This window comes from Pristiophorus japonicus, chromosome 14, assembly GCF_044704955.1.
Source record: "Pristiophorus japonicus isolate sPriJap1 chromosome 14, sPriJap1.hap1, whole genome shotgun sequence".
Lineage (NCBI taxonomy): Eukaryota > Metazoa > Chordata > Chondrichthyes > Pristiophoridae > Pristiophorus > Pristiophorus japonicus.
The window spans coordinates 129,506,871-129,526,202 of record NC_091990.1 but is presented as its reverse complement, the minus strand read 5'-3'; the positions used below and the strand labels follow the sequence as shown (position 1 = coordinate 129,526,202).

Below are 19,332 nucleotides of genomic sequence, written 5' to 3'. Positions count from 1 at the left end.
CTCGCAAAAAGCTAGAAACCACTGTAAGCAGATGAATGGCAAAAGCGTTTGTATGATGTTCGAACAGTGCTATTAAGCCTTTTAAATAAAGCGATTAGTGTCTGCTTTAAAATAGCAAATAGGGAATTGCCATATCAACGTATTGCGCTTTCGTGCACTAATATCACCAACAGTAATTTCCTAGCCCAGCTCTCATGAACAGCCTTATTTTCACAAATGAAATGCATTTAGTTTGGTACCCAGATATAAACTTAGTATATCTCAAAGTTGAGATTATTTTTTTCTCTTCAGGTATGTGGGCCAGCCTGCGTTCCAGCAGTCGCTTCAATGCCCAATTTTCAACCACTGATGTCGGAGCAAGATTAGCAGGAAAGGAATCCCCTGTGACTGCCTGCAATGACAATTCTCTGCAGAACCAGCTTCTAAAGCATCAAGCAGCACTGTACCTGTTTGGGGAAAAATCTCAGCTGAGAGTAAGATGAAAACTGAATTCTATATATGTTCTTTATTAATTATTTTCATACAAATTTACCAGAATAAAATCATAATTTTGTAGTATCTGTTACACTTTTGTTGGTTGTTTTGTTGTCACTGAATTAACTGCAAAGTTAAATATGCAAAGATAGAAATTAGTACAACAGTATTAGCATCATTGCTTTTTGAATTTATCATACATGGTATTTTTACATTAGATTGTAAACGTTATAAGATACATTTTTACTGCAATTGGGAAAGGGGCACCTGCCTGAATTAAAAAAAAAAAGATAAAGTAGCGGATAAGGAGAGAAAAATAATAGAAGGGGGAAGAAACTTTTAAACATCCTATACAGAGTATTTTTAAAAGTTGCGTGAACAGCTGTGGCACCAAGGTGGTGAGTATGGCGAGAAGTGGTAGGATAATGATGTGCACCTACAATTCACCACACACCTCGTTCCCAACAAGGAGGCTGGGGAAAAGTTATTCAAATTGCATATTAGTCACCTTGGGTCACTTTCGCACGCCTGTGAGCTGGCTGTCGAGAGGCACTGACGTAAGCTTGGAAAAAAAGTCTCCAGGATTTCTTCTTAAGATTTTTCTTTTTTTGTGCTTTTTTACTCCATTCATCCTTTGCCTTTGCAATTGCCCAGTGTTGTGCACCCTCTGCAATCAATAAGATTAACAATGTATCTGTGCAAGCAAACATCGTTAAAATAGTTTCATGTTTCACTACCTTTAGCGACCTTAACATGATTTTTGTCCTCAGGGCTTTAAACTTGACCTAACAATTAATTGTGAGCTCATACCTGTGGATTACTGCGATGTTCGTCAAGTGAAAGCCAGTTTCAAAAAGCTAATGAGAGCATGTGTACCCAGCACGATCCCTAATGACGCAGACATGACTTTGTACAGGTTACTAGGAGATTCTGAATGGCTGCTGCAGGTAATTCATTCATTTAAAGGTGATCACTCAGAATTGTTTGGCAAATGTATTTTTTCTTAATTGCTAAACACCAAACGCAGTGGCGCAGTTTATGTTGAACTATTCCACTCGTCAGAAAAATGTTAACTTGGAAAATACGTTTTAGTTTTTTTGGCTTTCCTTCCTCCTCAAGAGATTAGGACAAGGTGCTTTTGGAACCAAATTTAGCAAGAAATATAATGCCTGATCATTGCAGAAGCTATTTTAAGTCCAAACCAATAAATAGCTCTTAATTAGTATTTCGCTTTTTATTTAGGGTATGAGGAAAAATCTGAACGTAATTATGTCTGCCAAAATTGAGGCATTCACCGTTCTCTAACAGTTAATGCAGCTGGTCCGTCTTCCTCATTGAAAATAGTAAATGTATTACTTAATGTATGAACGCACCTGATAATACACAGTTATTCCAGAAAGTGTATTTGTCATTGTCTATTGGCTTTATAAATTAAATGGAATGTGTTCATTCGAATGTCAGTAAAGCTGGCTCTGCTGCACAGAAGGGTGGGAAAAAGAGTGGCAGAGCTATAGTGATAGGGGACTGTATTGTAAGGGGAATAGATAGGAGTTTCTGCGGCCGCAACCGAGACTCCAGGATGGTATGTTGCCTCCCTGTTGCAAGGGTCAAGGATGTCTCGGAGCGGCTGCAGAGCATTCTGGAGAGGGAGGGTGAACAGCCAGTTGTCGTGGTACATGTAGGTACCAACGATATAGGTAAGAAGCGGGAAGAGGTCCTACAAGCTGAATTTAAGGAGCTAGGAGTTAAATTAAAAAGTAGGACTTCAAAGGTAGTAATCTCTGGATTGCTACCAGTGCCGCGTGCTAATCAGAGTAGAGGGAGCAGGATAGTTAGAATAAATACGTGGCTTGAGCAGTGGTGCAAGAGGGAGAGATTCAAATTCCTGGGACATTGGAACCAGTTCTGGGGGAAGTGGGACCTGTACAAAAGGGACGGTCTGCACTTGGGCAGGACTGGAACTGATGTCCTGGGGGTAACATTTGCTAATGCAGTTCGGGAGTGTTTAAACTAATATGGCAGGGGGATGGGAACCTATGCAGCGAGATAGGACGAAGTAATATGGAGTCAGAAACAGATGGTAGAAAGGTAAAAAGCAATAGTGGAAGGCCGAGTAAACAAAGGCAAGAAACAAAAAGGGCCACACTACATCATTTCTAAAAGGACAAAGGTTGTTAAAAAAAACAAGCCTGAAGGCTTTGTGTCTTAATGCAAGGCGTATCCGTAATAAGGTGGATGAATTCACTGTGCAAATAGATGTTAACGGATATGATGTGATTGGGATTACGGAGACGTGGCTCCAGGATGATCAGGGCTGGGAACTCAACATCCATGGGTATTCAACATTCAGGAAGGATAGAATAAAAGGAAAAGGAGGTGGGGTAGCATTGCTGGTTAAAGAGGAGATTAATGCAATAGTTAGGAAGGACATTAGCTTGGATGATGTGGAATCTATATGGGTAGAGCTGCAGAACACCAAAGGGCAGAAAACGTTAGTGGGAGTTGTGTACAGACCTCCAAACAGTAGTAGTGATGTTTGGGAGGGCATCAAACAGGAAATTAGGGGTGCATGCAATAAAGGTGCAGCAGTTATAATGGGTGACTTTAATATGCATATAGATTGGGCCAACAAAACTGGAAGCAATACGGTGGAGGAGGATTTCCTGGAGTGCATAAGGGATGGTTTTCTAGACCAATATGTCGAGGAACCAACTAGGGGGGAGGCCATCTTAGACTGGGTGCTGTGTAATGAGAGAGGATTAATTAGTACTCTCGTTGAGCGAGGCCCCTTTTGGCAGAGTGACCATAATATGGTGGAATTCTACATTAGGATGGAGAATGAAACAGTTAATTCAGAGACCATGGTCCAGAACTTAAAGAAGGGTAACTTTGAAGGTATGAGGTGTGAATTGGCTAGGATAGATTGGCGAATGATACTTAAGGGGCAGACATTTAGAGACCACATGGATGAACTACAACAATTGTACATCCCTGTCTGGGGTAAAAATAAAAAAGGGAAGATGGCTCAACCGTGGTTATCAAGGGAAATCAGGGATAGTATTAAAGCCAAGGAAGTGGCATACAAATTGGCCAGAAATAGCAGTGAACCTGGGGACTGGGAGAAATTTAGAACTCAGCAGAGGAGGACAAAGGGTTTGATTAGGGCAGGGAAAATAGAGTACGAGAGGAAGCTTGCAGGGAACCTTAATACGGACTGCAAAAGTTTCTATAGATATGTAAAGAGAAAAAGGTTAGTAAAGACAAACAGTCAGAATCAGGAGAAGTCATAATGGGGAACAAAGAAATGGCAGACCAATTGAACAAGTGCTTTGGTTCGGTATTCACTAAGGAGGATACAAACAACCTTCCGGATATAAAAGGGGTCAGAGGGTCTAGTAAGAAGGAGAAACTGAGGGAAATCCTTATTAGTCGGGAAATTGTGTTGGGGAAATTGATGGGATTGAAGGCCGATAAATCCCCAGGGCCTGATGGACTGCATCCCAGAGTACTTAAGGAGGTGGCCTTGGAAATAGCGGATGCATTGACAGTCATTTTCCAACATTCCATTGACTCTGGATCAGTTCCTATCGAGTGGAGGGTAGCCAATGTAACCCCACTTTTTAAAAAAGGAGGGAGAGAGAAAATAGGGAATTATAGACCAGTCAGCCTGACATCAGTAATGGGTAAAATGATGGAATCAATTATTAAGGATGTCATAGCAGCGCATTTGGAAAGAGGTGATATGATAGGTCCAAGTCAGCATGGATTTGTGAAAGGGAAATCATGCTTGACAAATCTTCTGGAATTTTTTGAGGATGTTTCCAGTAGAGTGGACAAGGGAGAACCAGTTGATGTGGTATATTTGGACTTTCAGAAGGCTTTCGACAAGGTCCCACACAAGAGATTAATGTGCAAAGTTAAAGCACATGGGATTGGGGGTAGTGTGCTGACATGGATTGAGAACTGGTTGTCAGACAGGAAGCAAAGAGTAGGAGTAAATGGGTACTTTTCAGAATGGCAGGCAGTGACTAGTGGGGTACCGCAAGGTTCTGTGCTGGGGCCCCAGCTGTTTACATTGTACATTAATGACTTGGACGAGGGGATTAAATGTAGTATCTCCAAATTTGCGGATGGCACTAAGTTGGGTAGCAGTGTGAGCTGCGAGGAGGATGCTATGAGGCTGCAGAGTGACTTGGATAGGTTAGGTAAGTGGGCAAATGCATGGCAGATGAAGTATAATGTGGATAAATGTGAGGTTATCCACTTTGGTGGTAAAAACAGAGAGACAGACTATTATCTGAATGGTGACAGATTAGGAAAAGGGGAGGTGCAATGAGACCTGGGTGTCATGGTACATCAGTCATTGAAGGTTGGCATGCAGGTACAGCAGGCGGTTAAGAAAGCAAATGGCATATTGGCCTTCATAGCGAGGGGATTTGAGTACAGGGGCAGGGAGGTATTGCTACAGTTGTGCAGGGCCTTGGTGAGGCACACCTGGAGTATTGTGTACAGTTTTGGTCTCCTAACTTGAGGAAGGATGTTCTTGTTATTGAGGGAGTGCAGCGAAGGTTCACCAGACTGATTCCCGGGATGGTGGGACTGACATATCAAGAAAGACTGGATCAACTGGGCTTGTATTCACTGAAGTTCAGAAGAATGAGAGGGGATCTCATAGAAACGTTTAAAATTCTGACGGGTTTAGACAGGTTAGATGCAGGAAGAATGTTCCCAATGTTGGGGAAGTCCAGAACCAGGGATCACAGTCTAAGGATAAGGGGTAAGCCATTTAGGACTGAGATGAGGAGAAACTTCTTCACCCAGAGAGTGGTGAACCTGTGGAATTCTCTGCCACAGAAAGTTGTTGAGGCCAATTCACTAAATATATTCAAAAAGGAGTTAGATATAGTCCTTACTACTGGGGGGATCAAGGGGTATGGCGAGAAAGCAGGAATGGGGTAATGAGGTTGCATGTTCAGCCATGAACTCATTGAATGGCGGTGCAGGCTCGAAGGGCCGAATGGCCTACTCCTGCACCTATTTTCTATGTTTCTATGTAATGGTGGGTGGGTGAAATTTTTATACTAGGTCCACTTGAACTGTGGACAGTATATTTTCCGTTGTGTCAGGAGAGAGCATTTTGTTCTATGTAACACCAAGTCAAAGTACTAGTGGTTACAGGTTTGTTGTTGATGGTGGGACTAATTTGAGCTATTAAAGTAAAACTATCACAATACAAGTTGTATATTGACAAAACAATAAAGCACACAGGTTAAGTGCAGTTGCTATATTGGTATCATGTAAGTCTTTAGTAAGTCTGATAACATGGAGATGCATGCGACTTGTAGATGTCATTGCTTCATTGTATTAATTTTGCTTTCTCAGATACACAGAATACTGCAACTAGCTGTGGTGATAGCAGAGCTGCTTGAGAGTGGTTCCTCAGTGATGGTAAGCCTAGAAGATGGCATGGACATTACAACACAGGTAATTTTATAAATTTGTTCCAGACTTTTCAAGATTTCCAACATCACACAAGTTGAACCTGGTCCAGTATTGTGCTTAAAATTTGGAAAATGCTCCATCAGAATTTTGTTTATACAATAAAGTAACCAGAGTTTCTTCTTTCATTTTGCTGTCACTTTCTTTGCAAGGGAGGTGCATCTCAATAAAATAGGCCTGATCATTTAAGCAACTTCAATATTGCTGCTCTGGTGCTACATTGCAGTAAATGTAATTATTTACGTATTCAAGCTCTCCATGGCATTGCGCATGGGTATTTCAGCACCTGGAGTGTAGTTTTTGAAATTTACAATGATCCTGCTGCAGCAAAGACATGGTAACAGTTTGCCCATTGATGTGATACAGAACTTTATTGAAGCAATAATATCACATGACTGGCATGAGGTTAAAATATGACATTATTTACTTATATTGAAAGATACAAACATCTGTATTTGTAATACTATTTAACAGTTCACAAAACTGGCTTCAGATGCAAGTATATTATTGATAGGTTTTGGGAAAGGAGGAGAATGAACCAACTGTTTTCCATTACTTAAATGATTAGAAAATATATTTTTGCCCTTTTTTTCCCCACAGTGAATTTGTAGTTTTTGCTGAAAATATGGATGTAGCACTACCAAGAGAGATTTTGCCAACTGTCAATCTTCATGAACTGGTATAGATTAGGCATAATTGACTGACGCTGAAAACAGCATCAAAAATCTTCAGGAACATCTCTATGGCCCCAGCACAAACAATGGTCCTTCCCAGTGACACAGAAGAACTCCTCTCAAGCAACGCAGTTGGTTTAGAATTTTTATTTATGACTTAGTCTGTATAAAACATTGAACAAATTTAAACTTTATAATGTTTTTCACCATTCACATCTCACAGTTGTTTGTAAGTTACCTAGCTAGTTGTCACCATGCACTCCATGTGAAATTTTCCACAGGAGGTATAAACCCCCTTTTCTATTTGGTTGTTCGGGTGATGTGCATCTTGGGTTTTGTCGGTCCACCAGAGATGGGGTTAAAAAAAATGACTAAATCTCTCTCTCAATTTGTCCACAATAGGTGTAAATCCACTATGCCTGCCTCTGGCTCCAGACAAAAGAACAGGCCTATGTGGGGGAATCTTTTGCAGGCAATTGCAACATTAAATAACCAACTTTACTTGTCCCAAAATGGTGTAATTTTTCTGTTAAACAAACAGAATGTCATAAATGTAATTTAGCTAAGAACACTGATCTGAGTGAATAAAGAAAATGACCCCATTGATTTTTTTTGAAGAGGTAACAGCGAGAGTAGTCAATGGTAATTTATCTAGATTTTCAATCGGCCTTCGATAAGGTACCCCATAATGAACAAGGTCAGAGAATGCGGAGTCAGGAGCCAAGTAGCAGAATGGATAGCTTCAAGACAGAAAGAAGAGAGTAGGGGTAAAAGGTGGGTAGTGGTGTTCCACAAGGATCAGTGCTACGCCCACTGTGTTCACAATTTATATTAACGATTTAGACTTTGGAATCGAAAACACAATTTCTAAATTTGCAGATGATATCAAATTGGAGAGGATAGTCAAAACTGAGGAGGACTGCAACAAATTGCAGGAGGACATTAATAAACTTGCAGCATGGGCATATAATTGGCAAATGAAGTTCAACACACACAAATGTGAGGTATTACATTTTGGTAGGAAGAATAGGGAGGTCACTTATTACTTGGAGGGTGCAAGTCTAATTTGGGTAGAGGAACAAAGGGATCTCGGAGTACAAATACACAAATCGCTAAAAGTTGCGACACAGGTTATTTCTAGAGCTATAGAATTTTAAAGTAGGAAAGTTATCCTAAACCTGTATCGAACCTTGGTTAGACCACACTTCGTGAGTACTGTGTACAGTTCTGGTTGTCCTATTATAAAAAGAATATAGAGGCACTGGAGAGGGTGAAGAGAAGATTTACAAGGATGATACCAGCAATACAAGGGTATATATATCAGGAAAGGATGAACAGGCTGGGTCTCTTTTCTCTTGCTAAAAGGCTGAGGGGTGACCTAATAGAAGTCTTGAAAATTATGAAAGATGTTGATAGGAGTGGATAGAGAGAGAATGTTTCCACTTGTGGGGAAGAGCATAACTAGAGGCCATCAATATAATATAGTGACTAATCCAATAGGGAATTCAGAAGAAAATTCTTTACCCAAAGAGTGGTGAGAATGTGGAACCCGCTGCCACAGGGAGTGGTTGAAGCGAATAGTATCGATGCATTTAAGAGGAGGGAATAGAGGGTTATGCTGATAGATTTAGATGAGGAAAGACGGGAGGAGGCTCAAGTGGAGCATAAATGCCACCATGGACTGATTGAGCCGAATGACCTGTTTCTGTGTCGTATATCCTATGCAATCCTATGTAATGGTAGCTGTGAACAACAAATAAGTTATTTGAATGAATTGATTGGTCACTTCTGTGATACTTGTTGGTTTATGAATGGTAGCTTTGGAAAACAATTGAATTGATTGCTTGGTTTTCTGTTGGTACTTTTTACTTCATTAGTACTTTTTACTACTTTTGATCCATTCATATTTGAGCAATCAGATTTTTCACAAGAACACAAGATATTACAGTTGATGAAGGCCATTCAACCCATCTTAATTCATCCATCCTAATATGTTTCTGTGGGGTCAAGTTTCGGCCTGAGTTGCTTCTATTTTTTTGGAGCAACTAGTTTAGAATGGAGCATCTTAGAAATTGCAATTCTCGCCATTTAGTTTGCTCCAGTTCTAATGAGTTAGAATAGTTCCATTTTAGAACAGAGGTTTTTTTCAAAAGGGGGCGTGTCCAGCCACTTACGCCTGTTTTGCAAGTTTAGGCAGCGAAAACTTACTCCAAACTAACTTAGAATGGACTAATTGTAGATTTTTGTACGCTCAGAAAAAACCCTGCCTACACTTATACATCAGGCGTCAGGAAGAGCGATGGGGAGGGAGTTTACAAACATGAAACATGTCACTTTTATGTCACAAATAAAGAGCCATAATAAATGATAAATACATCAATAAATCAACCAATGAATCAATCAAAAAACATTTTTTTTTAATTTACAAAATCAATAAATAAAAAATTAAGTTTCTACTCACCGATTGCAGCACCAGGAGCCCTCCAACAGCGGTGCTGGGATGCCCCCCCCCCCCCCCAGGTGTGTCTCACTCTGTCTCTGTCAGTGTCTTTCTGTGTTTCTGACAGCGAGGGGTGGGGGGGGGAAGAGAGCGGGAGCGGATCTGAACACGGTGGGGTGGGGGGGAGAGCGGGAGAGGACCTGAACGGGGGAGGGGGCGGAGCAGGAGCTGAAAATAAAGAGGAGGGAGGCCTGAGTCCGATCTTCACCGCCCCAGCGAGCCCAGGGCTAGGGGCGGCGTGCTTCGGGGCCCTCCCACACAGCATCAGAGGAAATGTATTCGCATGGATAGAGAATTGGCTGGCGAACAGAAAGCAGAGAGTCGGGATAAATGGGTGCTTTTCAGGTTGGAAATCGGTGGTTAGTGGTGTGCCACAGGGATCAGTGCTGGGACCACAACTGTTTACAATATACATAGATGACCTGGAAGAGGGGACAGAGTGTAGTGTAATAAAATTTGCAGATGACACAAAGATTAGTGGGAAAGCGGGTTGTGTAGAGGACACAGAGAGGCTGCAAAGAGATTTAGATAGGTTAAGCGAATGGGCTAAGGTTTGGCAGATGGAATACAATGTCGGAAAGTGTGAGGTCATCCACCTTGGGGGAAAAAAAACAGTAAAAGGGAATATTATTTGAATGGGGAGAATTACAACATGCTGAGGTGCAGAGGGACCTGGGGGTCCTTGTGCATGAATCCCAAAAAGTTAGTTTGCAGGTGCAGCAGGTAATCAGGAAGGCGAATGGAATGTTGGCCTTCATTGCGAGAGGGATGGAGTACAAAAGCAGGGAGGTCCTGCTGCAATTGTATAGGGTATTCGTAAGGCCGCACCTGGAGTACTCCGTGCAGTTTTGGTCACCTTACTTAAGGAAGGATATACTGGCTTTGGAGGGGGTACAGAGACGATTCACTAGGCTGATTCCGGAGATGAGGGGGTTACCTTATGATGATAGATTGAGTAGACTGGGTCTTTACTCGTTGGAGTTCAGAAGGATGAGGGGTGATCTTATAGAAACATTTAAAATAATGAAAGGGATAGACAAGATAGAGGCGCAGAGGTTGTTTCCACTGGTCGGGGAGACTAGAACTAGGGGGGCACAGCCTCAAAATACGGGGGAGCCAATTTAAAACCGAGTTGAGAAGGAATTTCTTCTCCCAGTGGGTTGTGAATCTGTGGAATTCTCTGCCCAAGGAAGCAGTTGAGGCTAGCTCATTGAATGTATTCAAGTCATAGATCGATAGATTTTTAACCAATAAGGGAATTAAGGGTTACGGGGAGCGGGCGGGTAAGTGGAGCTGAGTCCACGGCCAGATCCGCCATGATCTTATTGAATGGCGGAGCAGGCTCGAGGGGCTAGATGGCCTACTCCTGTTCCTAATTCTTATGTAAGCATCGTCGGCCTGGAGCTATTGCACATGCGCACACACTCTAGCGCACATGCGCAGAGGTCCCGGTACTGTTTTCAGCGCCGGGACCAGGCTCTGCCCCCCCACAGCTTGTGCTGCGCTGCGCCGCGCCAAGGGCCTGCAATGTTCCAGCAGCGGAGAGAATACCGAGGTAAGTCTTAGGCGCGGTTTTTGTTCTTAAAAAGTCGGCGCAGCTCACGGAGTTGCGCAGTTCTAAGCGTGGGGGAAAACTTGGGCCCATTGTTTCTATACTCCCAATTGTTCCTTAAATAATTCCAGGGTTTTTGCATCCACTACTCTCTCTGGAAGTTTATTCCACATGTTGATTGATCACTCTGTGAAGAAAACTTTCCTGATATCAGTTCTGAAAGTTTGAACCAGTGTCCCCTAATTCTGCTCCTACAGTTTAATTTAAAGTAGTATTAGAATCATAGACTCATCGAAAAATTACGACACAGAAAGAGGCCATTCGGCCCATCGTGTCCATGCTGATTATTCTGGGTTCAATTTTTCTATTTTCTATACGCTTAACAATCTTGTTTATCTCAATAAGTTCATCTCTCAGCCACCTCCTTTCCAGGCTGAAAAGACTACGAGTTACTTCTTAACTCAGACCCCTGACACTGGGAATCAGTCTGTGGGTCTTCTCTGCACTTCCTCCAGCACTTGAATGTCTGTCTTGACGACCAGAACTGTATACAGTATTTCTGGTGCTGTCAGTCCAGAGACTATAAAGATTGAACATTACTCCCCTGACTTGCGTACTACTGTTTCGGCTATGTAGTTCAATATTCTATCGGCTTTGTTGAATGATTAAATATGTTTAGCATTGAATTTACTAAGACTCTTGGGTCTCTTTCAGCTTTATCCTTCGCTATTTCAGCAGCATTTATGGAGTACCCTGTTGTCTTTTTTCCCTTCCTTTATGTAGCAATTTGTATTTGCTTACATTAAATTTAATCTGCTATTGTTCTGACCACTTACATGTCTTATCCAACCTATTTTATAGTTTATGAGTTGCCTCCTCTGATTCTACTGCCTCTCCTAATTTAATATCATCTCCAAATTTTAATAATTGCTCATAGAATTTTCTGAATCCAGGTAAAGTACAAGCAGGAGTGGTCCTATCATGAGCCCCGATTGCACTCCACTCATTTCATAGCCCCCACACTGATTTAATTCCTTTAACAAGCACTTGTTTCTTAACCTTCAACTAGTTTCTTACCCATTTCTAAGGTTTGCCCTGAATCTCTACTGCTTTTGAGTTTAGTTAAAAGCCTTTCATGTGGAATTCTGTCAGAGGCCTTTTGGAAGCCAAGGTACACCATGTCATAGGGGTACAGTCACTTTCTCAATGGAGTCAAATAGGTTGCTATGATCCCTAAGTTTACCTCTGATTGATTCTATTTTGCTGAAAATAGAAGCAAGACTAACGTCTATAGTTGCCTGTATCTGTTTCACAGCCCTTTTTCACTATGGGCACCACAAGAGTCTGTTTCCAGCCATTTGATACCTCCCCATTGTCCAGTGACTCACTCATAATGATTGTAAGTGCTTGACAATTATCTTCTTGTCTTTCAGAACTCTGGGATAACTAGCATCTATTCCTGGGGATTCATTTGTTTTGAACCCAATTAATCTGTCTAGAATTTCTATCTCATTTATACTTCTGATATCTTTGTTTGGAGAGGGCATGTTGCTCATGCCTTCCCTTGTGAATACTTGAAGGCAGTAGTCCTTCAGAATATTTACTACTTTGTGTCTGTCAAGCCTGTTTTCTTATGGTAGCACTCTTGCCTTTGAGACAAAAGATTGGGGGTTTAATCCCACTCCAGAAGTTGTCACTTCAGTGCAGTACTGGGGGAGCACTGGTGCCGGCTTTCGAATGAGACATTAAGACGAGGTGCCTTCTGTTCTCTCCAGTGGATGTTAAAAGATCCATGGCACTGTTCCAAGAAGAGCTGGGAAGTTTGTCCAGGTGTTTTGGACAATGTTTATCTCACAACAAACATTAGTAATACAGATTATTTGGTCATTATCTAATTACTGTTTGTGGAACCTTGCTTTGTGCAAATTTGCAGCATGTGACTATACTTCAAAAGCACTTAATTGGCTGCACAATGCTTTTAGATGTCCTGAGGTGGTTAAAGGCACTATATAAATGCAAGTTCTTTCTCATGACAAAGTATATGCTAATTATGTTCACTTGTGCATCTTCCCAGGACTGATTAATCTCAGGAACTTCATTCTGCAGTCTCTGCAGCCACTGCAGGAACACTGCTCCAAATCTCAGTGCACATACAGAAAGTCAAATAGTCCTTGTCTGTAGTTTACAATTTGAAAGACCCAATCCCTGCTGTAGAAAAAGTTCAGCTTCTAACATTTAATAGTTTTTACATTCAATTAGTTTTTCAACAAACAACAAAATGTGAATTTTCAAGCTATGTTTAGCTATGGAATTTATTCAACAGCTTTCCAAACAACTGTCCCCAGTATCCATTGGTACCACAGCAGTTAACAATGAAGCAGTAACATTATGGCTTGTAATATTTGTGAATAACAACTAATTGTTTCCTTACCCCATAATCTTCAGCACATCAGAATGCTGATTGTTTTTGACCAAGTTCCCCATTGTTACATGTCTCCCTGTTTGCTGCCAGTGTTTTTTCTGGAATTACCTCATAGAATCATCCAATATTATCAGTATTTAAAACAACAGTGGATGATGATTCTTCAAAGGATATTGTATGCTCTTTTTCCAATTTTGAACTGTTGAAATCAACTGCAGCAGACTAAATACATACTGCTTTGAAATCACATTACATGCTTTACAATTTGTTTTTTACTGGCAGTAAATCTTCCTGCATTCTGGAGCAAACTTTTACCTTTACTTTCCCCATGGGCACTATAACCGAATATACATTTAGCATGAACTGTAGTAAAACATTGCCAAGTAAGATCATTGATTCCATTTAGCACTTTTAAAAGAGAATTCTCCTTGCAAGTACTTTGAATATAGTACTTGTCCCAAGATGTATTTGGTGTGCTCATTTTCTATTTCTGGAAAATAATTTTTGAAGAGTTTGGCTGCAAAGCCCAGTAAGCACTAATTTCCTGCAGGAATAAGTTGAGAGAAATGTGCTTCACTGATGCAACATGTGGGATTTTAAGTGGCGAGTGTCTACCACCCAACATTGAAATCAGTATATGTGATTTGCCTCCAGACTGATAGCTGACCGTTTTTTACTGTTACTGTTTTTGGTGACTGCAAGGGTATTAAAATCACCAAGCTGTTGAGGTTCTTTCTCCTTTAAGATGAGCTTGCTTTAAGTGTTCAACCTTGCTTTAATTGTTCAACCTTGCTTTGTCTGTGTCCAACCAATTTTGCATTCAGTTCTTTATCTTCTGGCAGATTCTCTTTCATTACGTTCTTTACCTTTTATTTTTGCTCTTGCATCGGAAGCATTTATTTCTGTTCACAGACTCCAATGCCACTTTTTTTGCTGCACCAAGTTTGAATTCAGTTTGTCACAAGTTGCACTGACCAGTTGATTTGGTTGTTCAATTGGTCTTTAATAGTAAATCCACTCATTGAACTGGAAATGTACAATATTGTTTCACAGTTGGCCACTGTATGGAAGTGATATTTTGATGGAATTTGTACTAAAGTTGTCTGGTCCCACTGACAGCTGGTAACTAATACTAGTTTCTGTGCAGGCCAGTGAAAGTGCACATTTGGGTCAGTGTGAAACAGTTCAGTTTAATGTCAGCACAGCCAGTGTAGCGGAGAGGTGTGAAATCTTTGAATACAGTTTAGAAGCAGGCGTGAGGCCGCCTCCAGAATTCGTGTGAGCCACTCACAAACTCTCTTTTCCCAAGCCGAAGCATGAGGTGGGTCTGTTGGACCACATCAGTCTCAGCAGGAGCCACCATGTAACTCGTAGATGTCAATAGTAGTAGTTTTCTGATGCCACTATTGATTGAACATTACTTCATTTTAACTTCTTTTAAAGTAGTATTGCTTAGTTTTGCTTCAGTTTAAAACAATTTCGGAGCTTTGAGACCTGATACTGCAAATATTTACATTTGTGAAAATAGAAGTAACTGAAATATAACAGGGCATTAATTACTTGTGTAATGGTGTTTTCTGAAATCTATTATTTCATTATAATGCTACCAACACCATTCAAATAGTTTTTTTTTAATGAACATTTACAGTACTTTATATTGGAGCTGGAAAAATGTAAAATCCGCTTGGTTTTACCAATTATTAGATTGTATTTGTTTTAGTTTCTTGTGTTTGTTTCTTGTGGATTTAAGAATATCACTGAACCTAAGCTAAAATGAAGAGGGTTCTTGCATTTTAGGACGACTACCTTTTATACCGTTTTATAGTATACAGTATCAATACAAATGTAAAACGTCCCTTTAAATCAGCTTGTTGTGTGAGTTCTTCTTACATCAATATTCTTGTCTTGAACAAAATTTCAGTCAGCACTTATAAATCCTGCTTCTGTTAACTAGAGTTATAAGTGTACACAGCTGTTCAATATACCCTGTACTTAAATTCTCCCTGAAGTTTTTTAGGCAAAAATTCTGCTTTCTATTAGATAATTGATGTCTTGAGTACTGGCATTAGAAGTTATTAAGGCACTTTCACTTCATATATCCCAGAAGTCACCCTACATTTCATGGAAATATTTTAATTTTAAATCCTTTAATTTTATATCTTGATTATTCTCTGTAATTCTGCTGTTTTGTCTGTTCTACAGTACTTATAGGCTGGAATGCATTGCTGACAAAAGTGATGTGAGGAATTTATTTGTATTGCAACAGTAACCAAAATAACCTTACCGAAGATTATCAACTCAAATTTTCTATACTCAGTATATAGTACAACTTGTGCCTGCAAATAGACCCATGCCAGCGAATATGGTATATACATTCTGCGCATTGATCAACTCCTGCTCCTAAGAATTTTTTTACAGTTCCCTGATAAGCATCCCCCAAATTCTTCATTTAAAGTCACTATTATGAGGGGGAGAGGGTGCTTTTGATATCCCTTCTGTTAACAGTTTACTTGGCAGTTACTTCAAATGGTGCATGTGTTGTTGTGTTATTTGAAGATTATTTCTCTCACTTGAAACTGCATAAAATCTTCACAAGTAAAACTCTTTTTTTAAGTTTATAACTAATTTTCAACAATTTCACATCACTTACTGGAGGAGATATTCTCGGCATGTGTATACGTGTACAAGAAAATAAACTTTCTAAGCTTTTATTTTTCCTCAGATACTTGATTCCTTTGACATGAGCAGATTCAGCACAGTCCTTGTGTTTCATTCACACACCAAAGAAATAATCTCAGAACTAAAATTAATTTAAGATACTTTCACCCAAATTGACATAATGTCATTATCCCTTGATTTAAACAGGCACATCTACAATCCTTGGTGCTTATGTACCATCTGTAAACACACAGGGCTAGAAATTGGTCTTTTAGTGATGCTATTTTTTTTCTGGCATTTTTCACCAAAAATACCATTAAAAATATTGCTTTATTTTAAAAAAGGGGTAAAATTGGCAACAAAATGCACCCGATGGTAAAAATCGGTGTTGCACGAGGATTCGTGGTGGAAACCACGATCTTCGCCAACTTTAGCCCGAGGCCGATTACCGCTAACCAAAAAATGGCAAAAAAGTTAAAAATCACAAAAAATTCATGACACTTATCTAGCGAATCGCTGAAAAAGAATTAAAAATAAAAACTTTTAATTTTTTTTGCACGTCTTCATACTTACTGCTGTTTCTGAGGCTGCAGCGCAGGCTTTTCTTGGGCGTTTTTTTTTTCTTCCTAACTACGGGTGCACCGAAAGGCCAATTTTAAGCAGTCGCATTTTTTTTGATGTTGCATGCCAGTGGTTCGCTTTTCAGCGGGATGAGGGCAGAGTTGGTTAAAGTGTCTGGGAAAATAGATTAAAGTATGGGACGGTTGATGAGCAGTGGCAGACATTTAAGGAGATATTTTATAATTCGCAACAAAAATATATCCCAATGAAAAGAAATAAGATAGGGATAATCATCTGTGGCTAACTAAGGAAATAAGATATGATATCAAATTGAAAACAAGAGCATACAATGTGGCCAAGACAAGTGGAAGGACAGAGGATTGGGAAACTTTTAAAAGCCAGCAAAGAACGACTAAAAAAATAATAGAGAGGGAAGATAGATTATGAAAGTAAACTAGTACAAAATATAAAAACAGATAGTAAGAGTTTCTACAGATACATAAAAAGGAAAAGAGTGGCTAAAGTAAATGTTGGTCCCCTCGAGGATGAGACTGGGGAATTAATACTAGAGAACAGGGAAGTGGCAGAGACATTGAACAAATATTTTGTATTCCACAGTAGAAGACACTAAAAACATCCCAATAGTGGATAATCAAGGGGCTATAGGGAGGGAGGAACAATCATTATCACTAATGAAGTAGTACTCGGTAAAATAATGGGACTAAAGACAGACAAGTCCCTGAGACCTGATGGCTTATATCCTAGGGTGTTAAAAGAAGTGGCTGTAGAGATAGTGGATGCATTGGTTGTAATCTACCAAAATTCCCTGGATTCTGGGGCGGTCCCAGCGGATTGGAAAACCGCAAATGTAACACACCTATTTAAAAAAGGAGGCAGACAAAAAGCAGGAAACTATAAACCAGTTAGCCTAACATCTGTTGTTGGGAAAATGCTGGAGTCCACTATTAAGGAAGCAGTTGCGGGACATTTGGAAAAGTATAATTCAATCAAGCAGAGTCAGCATGGTTTTATGAAAGGGAAATCATGTTTTGACAAATTTGCTGGAGTTCTTTGAGGATGTAACGAGCAAGGTGGATATATAGTGTATTTGGATTTCCAGAAGGCATTTGATAAGGTGCCACATAAAAGGTTACTGCACAAGATAAAAGTTCACAGGGTTGGGGGTAATATATTAGCATGGATAGAGGCTTGGCTAACTAACAGAAAACAGAGTTTTGCCATCCGGTTGGCAAACAGTAACTAGTGGGGTGCCACAGGGATCGGTGCTGGGGTCTCAACTATTTACAATCTATATTAATGACTTGGATGAAGGGACCAAGTGTAATGTAGCCAAGTTTGCTAATGATACAAAGATGGCTGGGAAAGCAAATTGTGAGGTCACACAAAAATCTGCAAAGGAATATAGACAGGCTAAGTGAGTGGGCAAAAATTTGGCAGATGGAGTATAATGTGTAAAAATGTGATGTTATCCACTTTGGCAGATATAATAGAAAAACTAAATTATAATTTAAACGGAGAAAAATTGCAAAGTGCTGCAGTACAGAGGGACCTGGAGGTCCTGTGCATGAAACACACAAAGTTAGTATGCAGGTACAGCAAGTAATCAGGAAAGCAAATGAAATGTTGGCCTTTATTGTAAGGTGGATAGAGATAGAGAAGTCCTGTTACAACTGTACAGGGTATTGGTGAGGCCACACCTAGAGTACTGCATGCAGTTTTGGTCTCCATATTTAAGGAAGGATATACTTGCATTGGAGGCTGTTCAGAGAAGGTTCACTAGGGAGCTAGGAAAGAGATTAAAAAGCAGGACCTCAAAAGTAGTAATCTCTGGATTACTTCCCGTGCCACGAGCTAGTGAGTATAGAAATAGGAGGATAGAACAGATGAATGTGTGCCTGATGAGATGGTGCAAGAGGAAGGGCTTTAAATTATTGGGACTTTGGGACCGGTTCTGGGTGAGGTGGGACCTGTACAGGCCGGACGGGTTGCACCTCGACAAAGCCGGGACCAATGTCCTCGTCGGGGTGGGGGTTGCCGATACTGTTGGGGAGGGTTTAAACTAATTTGACAAGGGGATGGGCACCAGGATATAGCATTAGAAAGGAGAAACAAGGTGCACAAAGGATTGGGAAAAAGAAAGAAAAAAGGATTGGGAGAGACAGATAGCACTCGAGTAAGAAATAGTACGGTATTGGGTGAAGTCAGATTAAGAGAGAATACAAGATGGTCTAAGATAGGTTTACAGTGCATGTATGTGAATGCACAAAGTGTGGTGAATAAGGTTGGTGAGCTGCAGGTGCAAATAGACACATGGGAATATGATAATATGGCGATAATTGAGATCTGGCTCAAAAAAGGGCAGGATTGGGTACTATATGTTCCTCGATATAAGGTGGGAAGGAAAGGTGGGAAGGAAAGAAATGAGGTGGGGTGGCAGTATTGATTAAGGAAAATATTACAAAGCTGGAGGGGTCAAGGACAGAATCCATTTTGGTTAGAGTTGAGAAACATTAGAGGTGCCATTGCACTACTAGGTGTATTCTATCGGCTGCCAACTAGTGGGAAGGATATAGAGAAGCAAATTTGCAGGGAAATTACAGAGATGTGCAAGAACAATAGAGTAGTGATAATGGGGGACTTGAACTATGCTAATATAGACTGGGATAGTAATAGTGTAAAGGCGTGGAGAGTGGGAAGAATTTCTGAAGTGTGTTCAGGAGAACTTTCTTGATCAGTACGCTTCCAGCCCAACGAGGAAGGAGACATTGCTGGATCTGGTTCTGGGGAATGAGGTAGGTCAAGTGGAGCAAGTGTTAGAAGGGGCACATTTAGGTAACAGTGATCACAGTATCATAAGGTGTAGATTAGATTGCTCCTTGTTCTTTTCCATAGAGTAAATGTACCTAATTGGGGGAAGGCCAATTTCAGTGGGTAGAGAATGGATCTGGCCCAGGTAAATTGGCATCAAAGA

General features: G+C 40.4%; 1 protein-coding gene across 1 annotated transcript in view; it reads left to right on the top strand.

The window, feature by feature from the left end:
- sbf2 (SET binding factor 2) overlaps window positions 1–19,332 on the top strand; it is a 715,543-nt gene that overhangs the window by 669,886 nt on the left and 26,325 nt on the right. Inside the window, exons 32-34 of the mRNA XM_070898748.1 lie at window positions 292–473; window positions 1,245–1,421; window positions 5,857–5,958. Of these exons, the coding sequence (XP_070754849.1) occupies window positions 292–473; window positions 1,245–1,421; window positions 5,857–5,958 (461 nt within the window). The remainder of the gene's footprint in view (window positions 1–291; window positions 474–1,244; window positions 1,422–5,856; window positions 5,959–19,332) is intronic.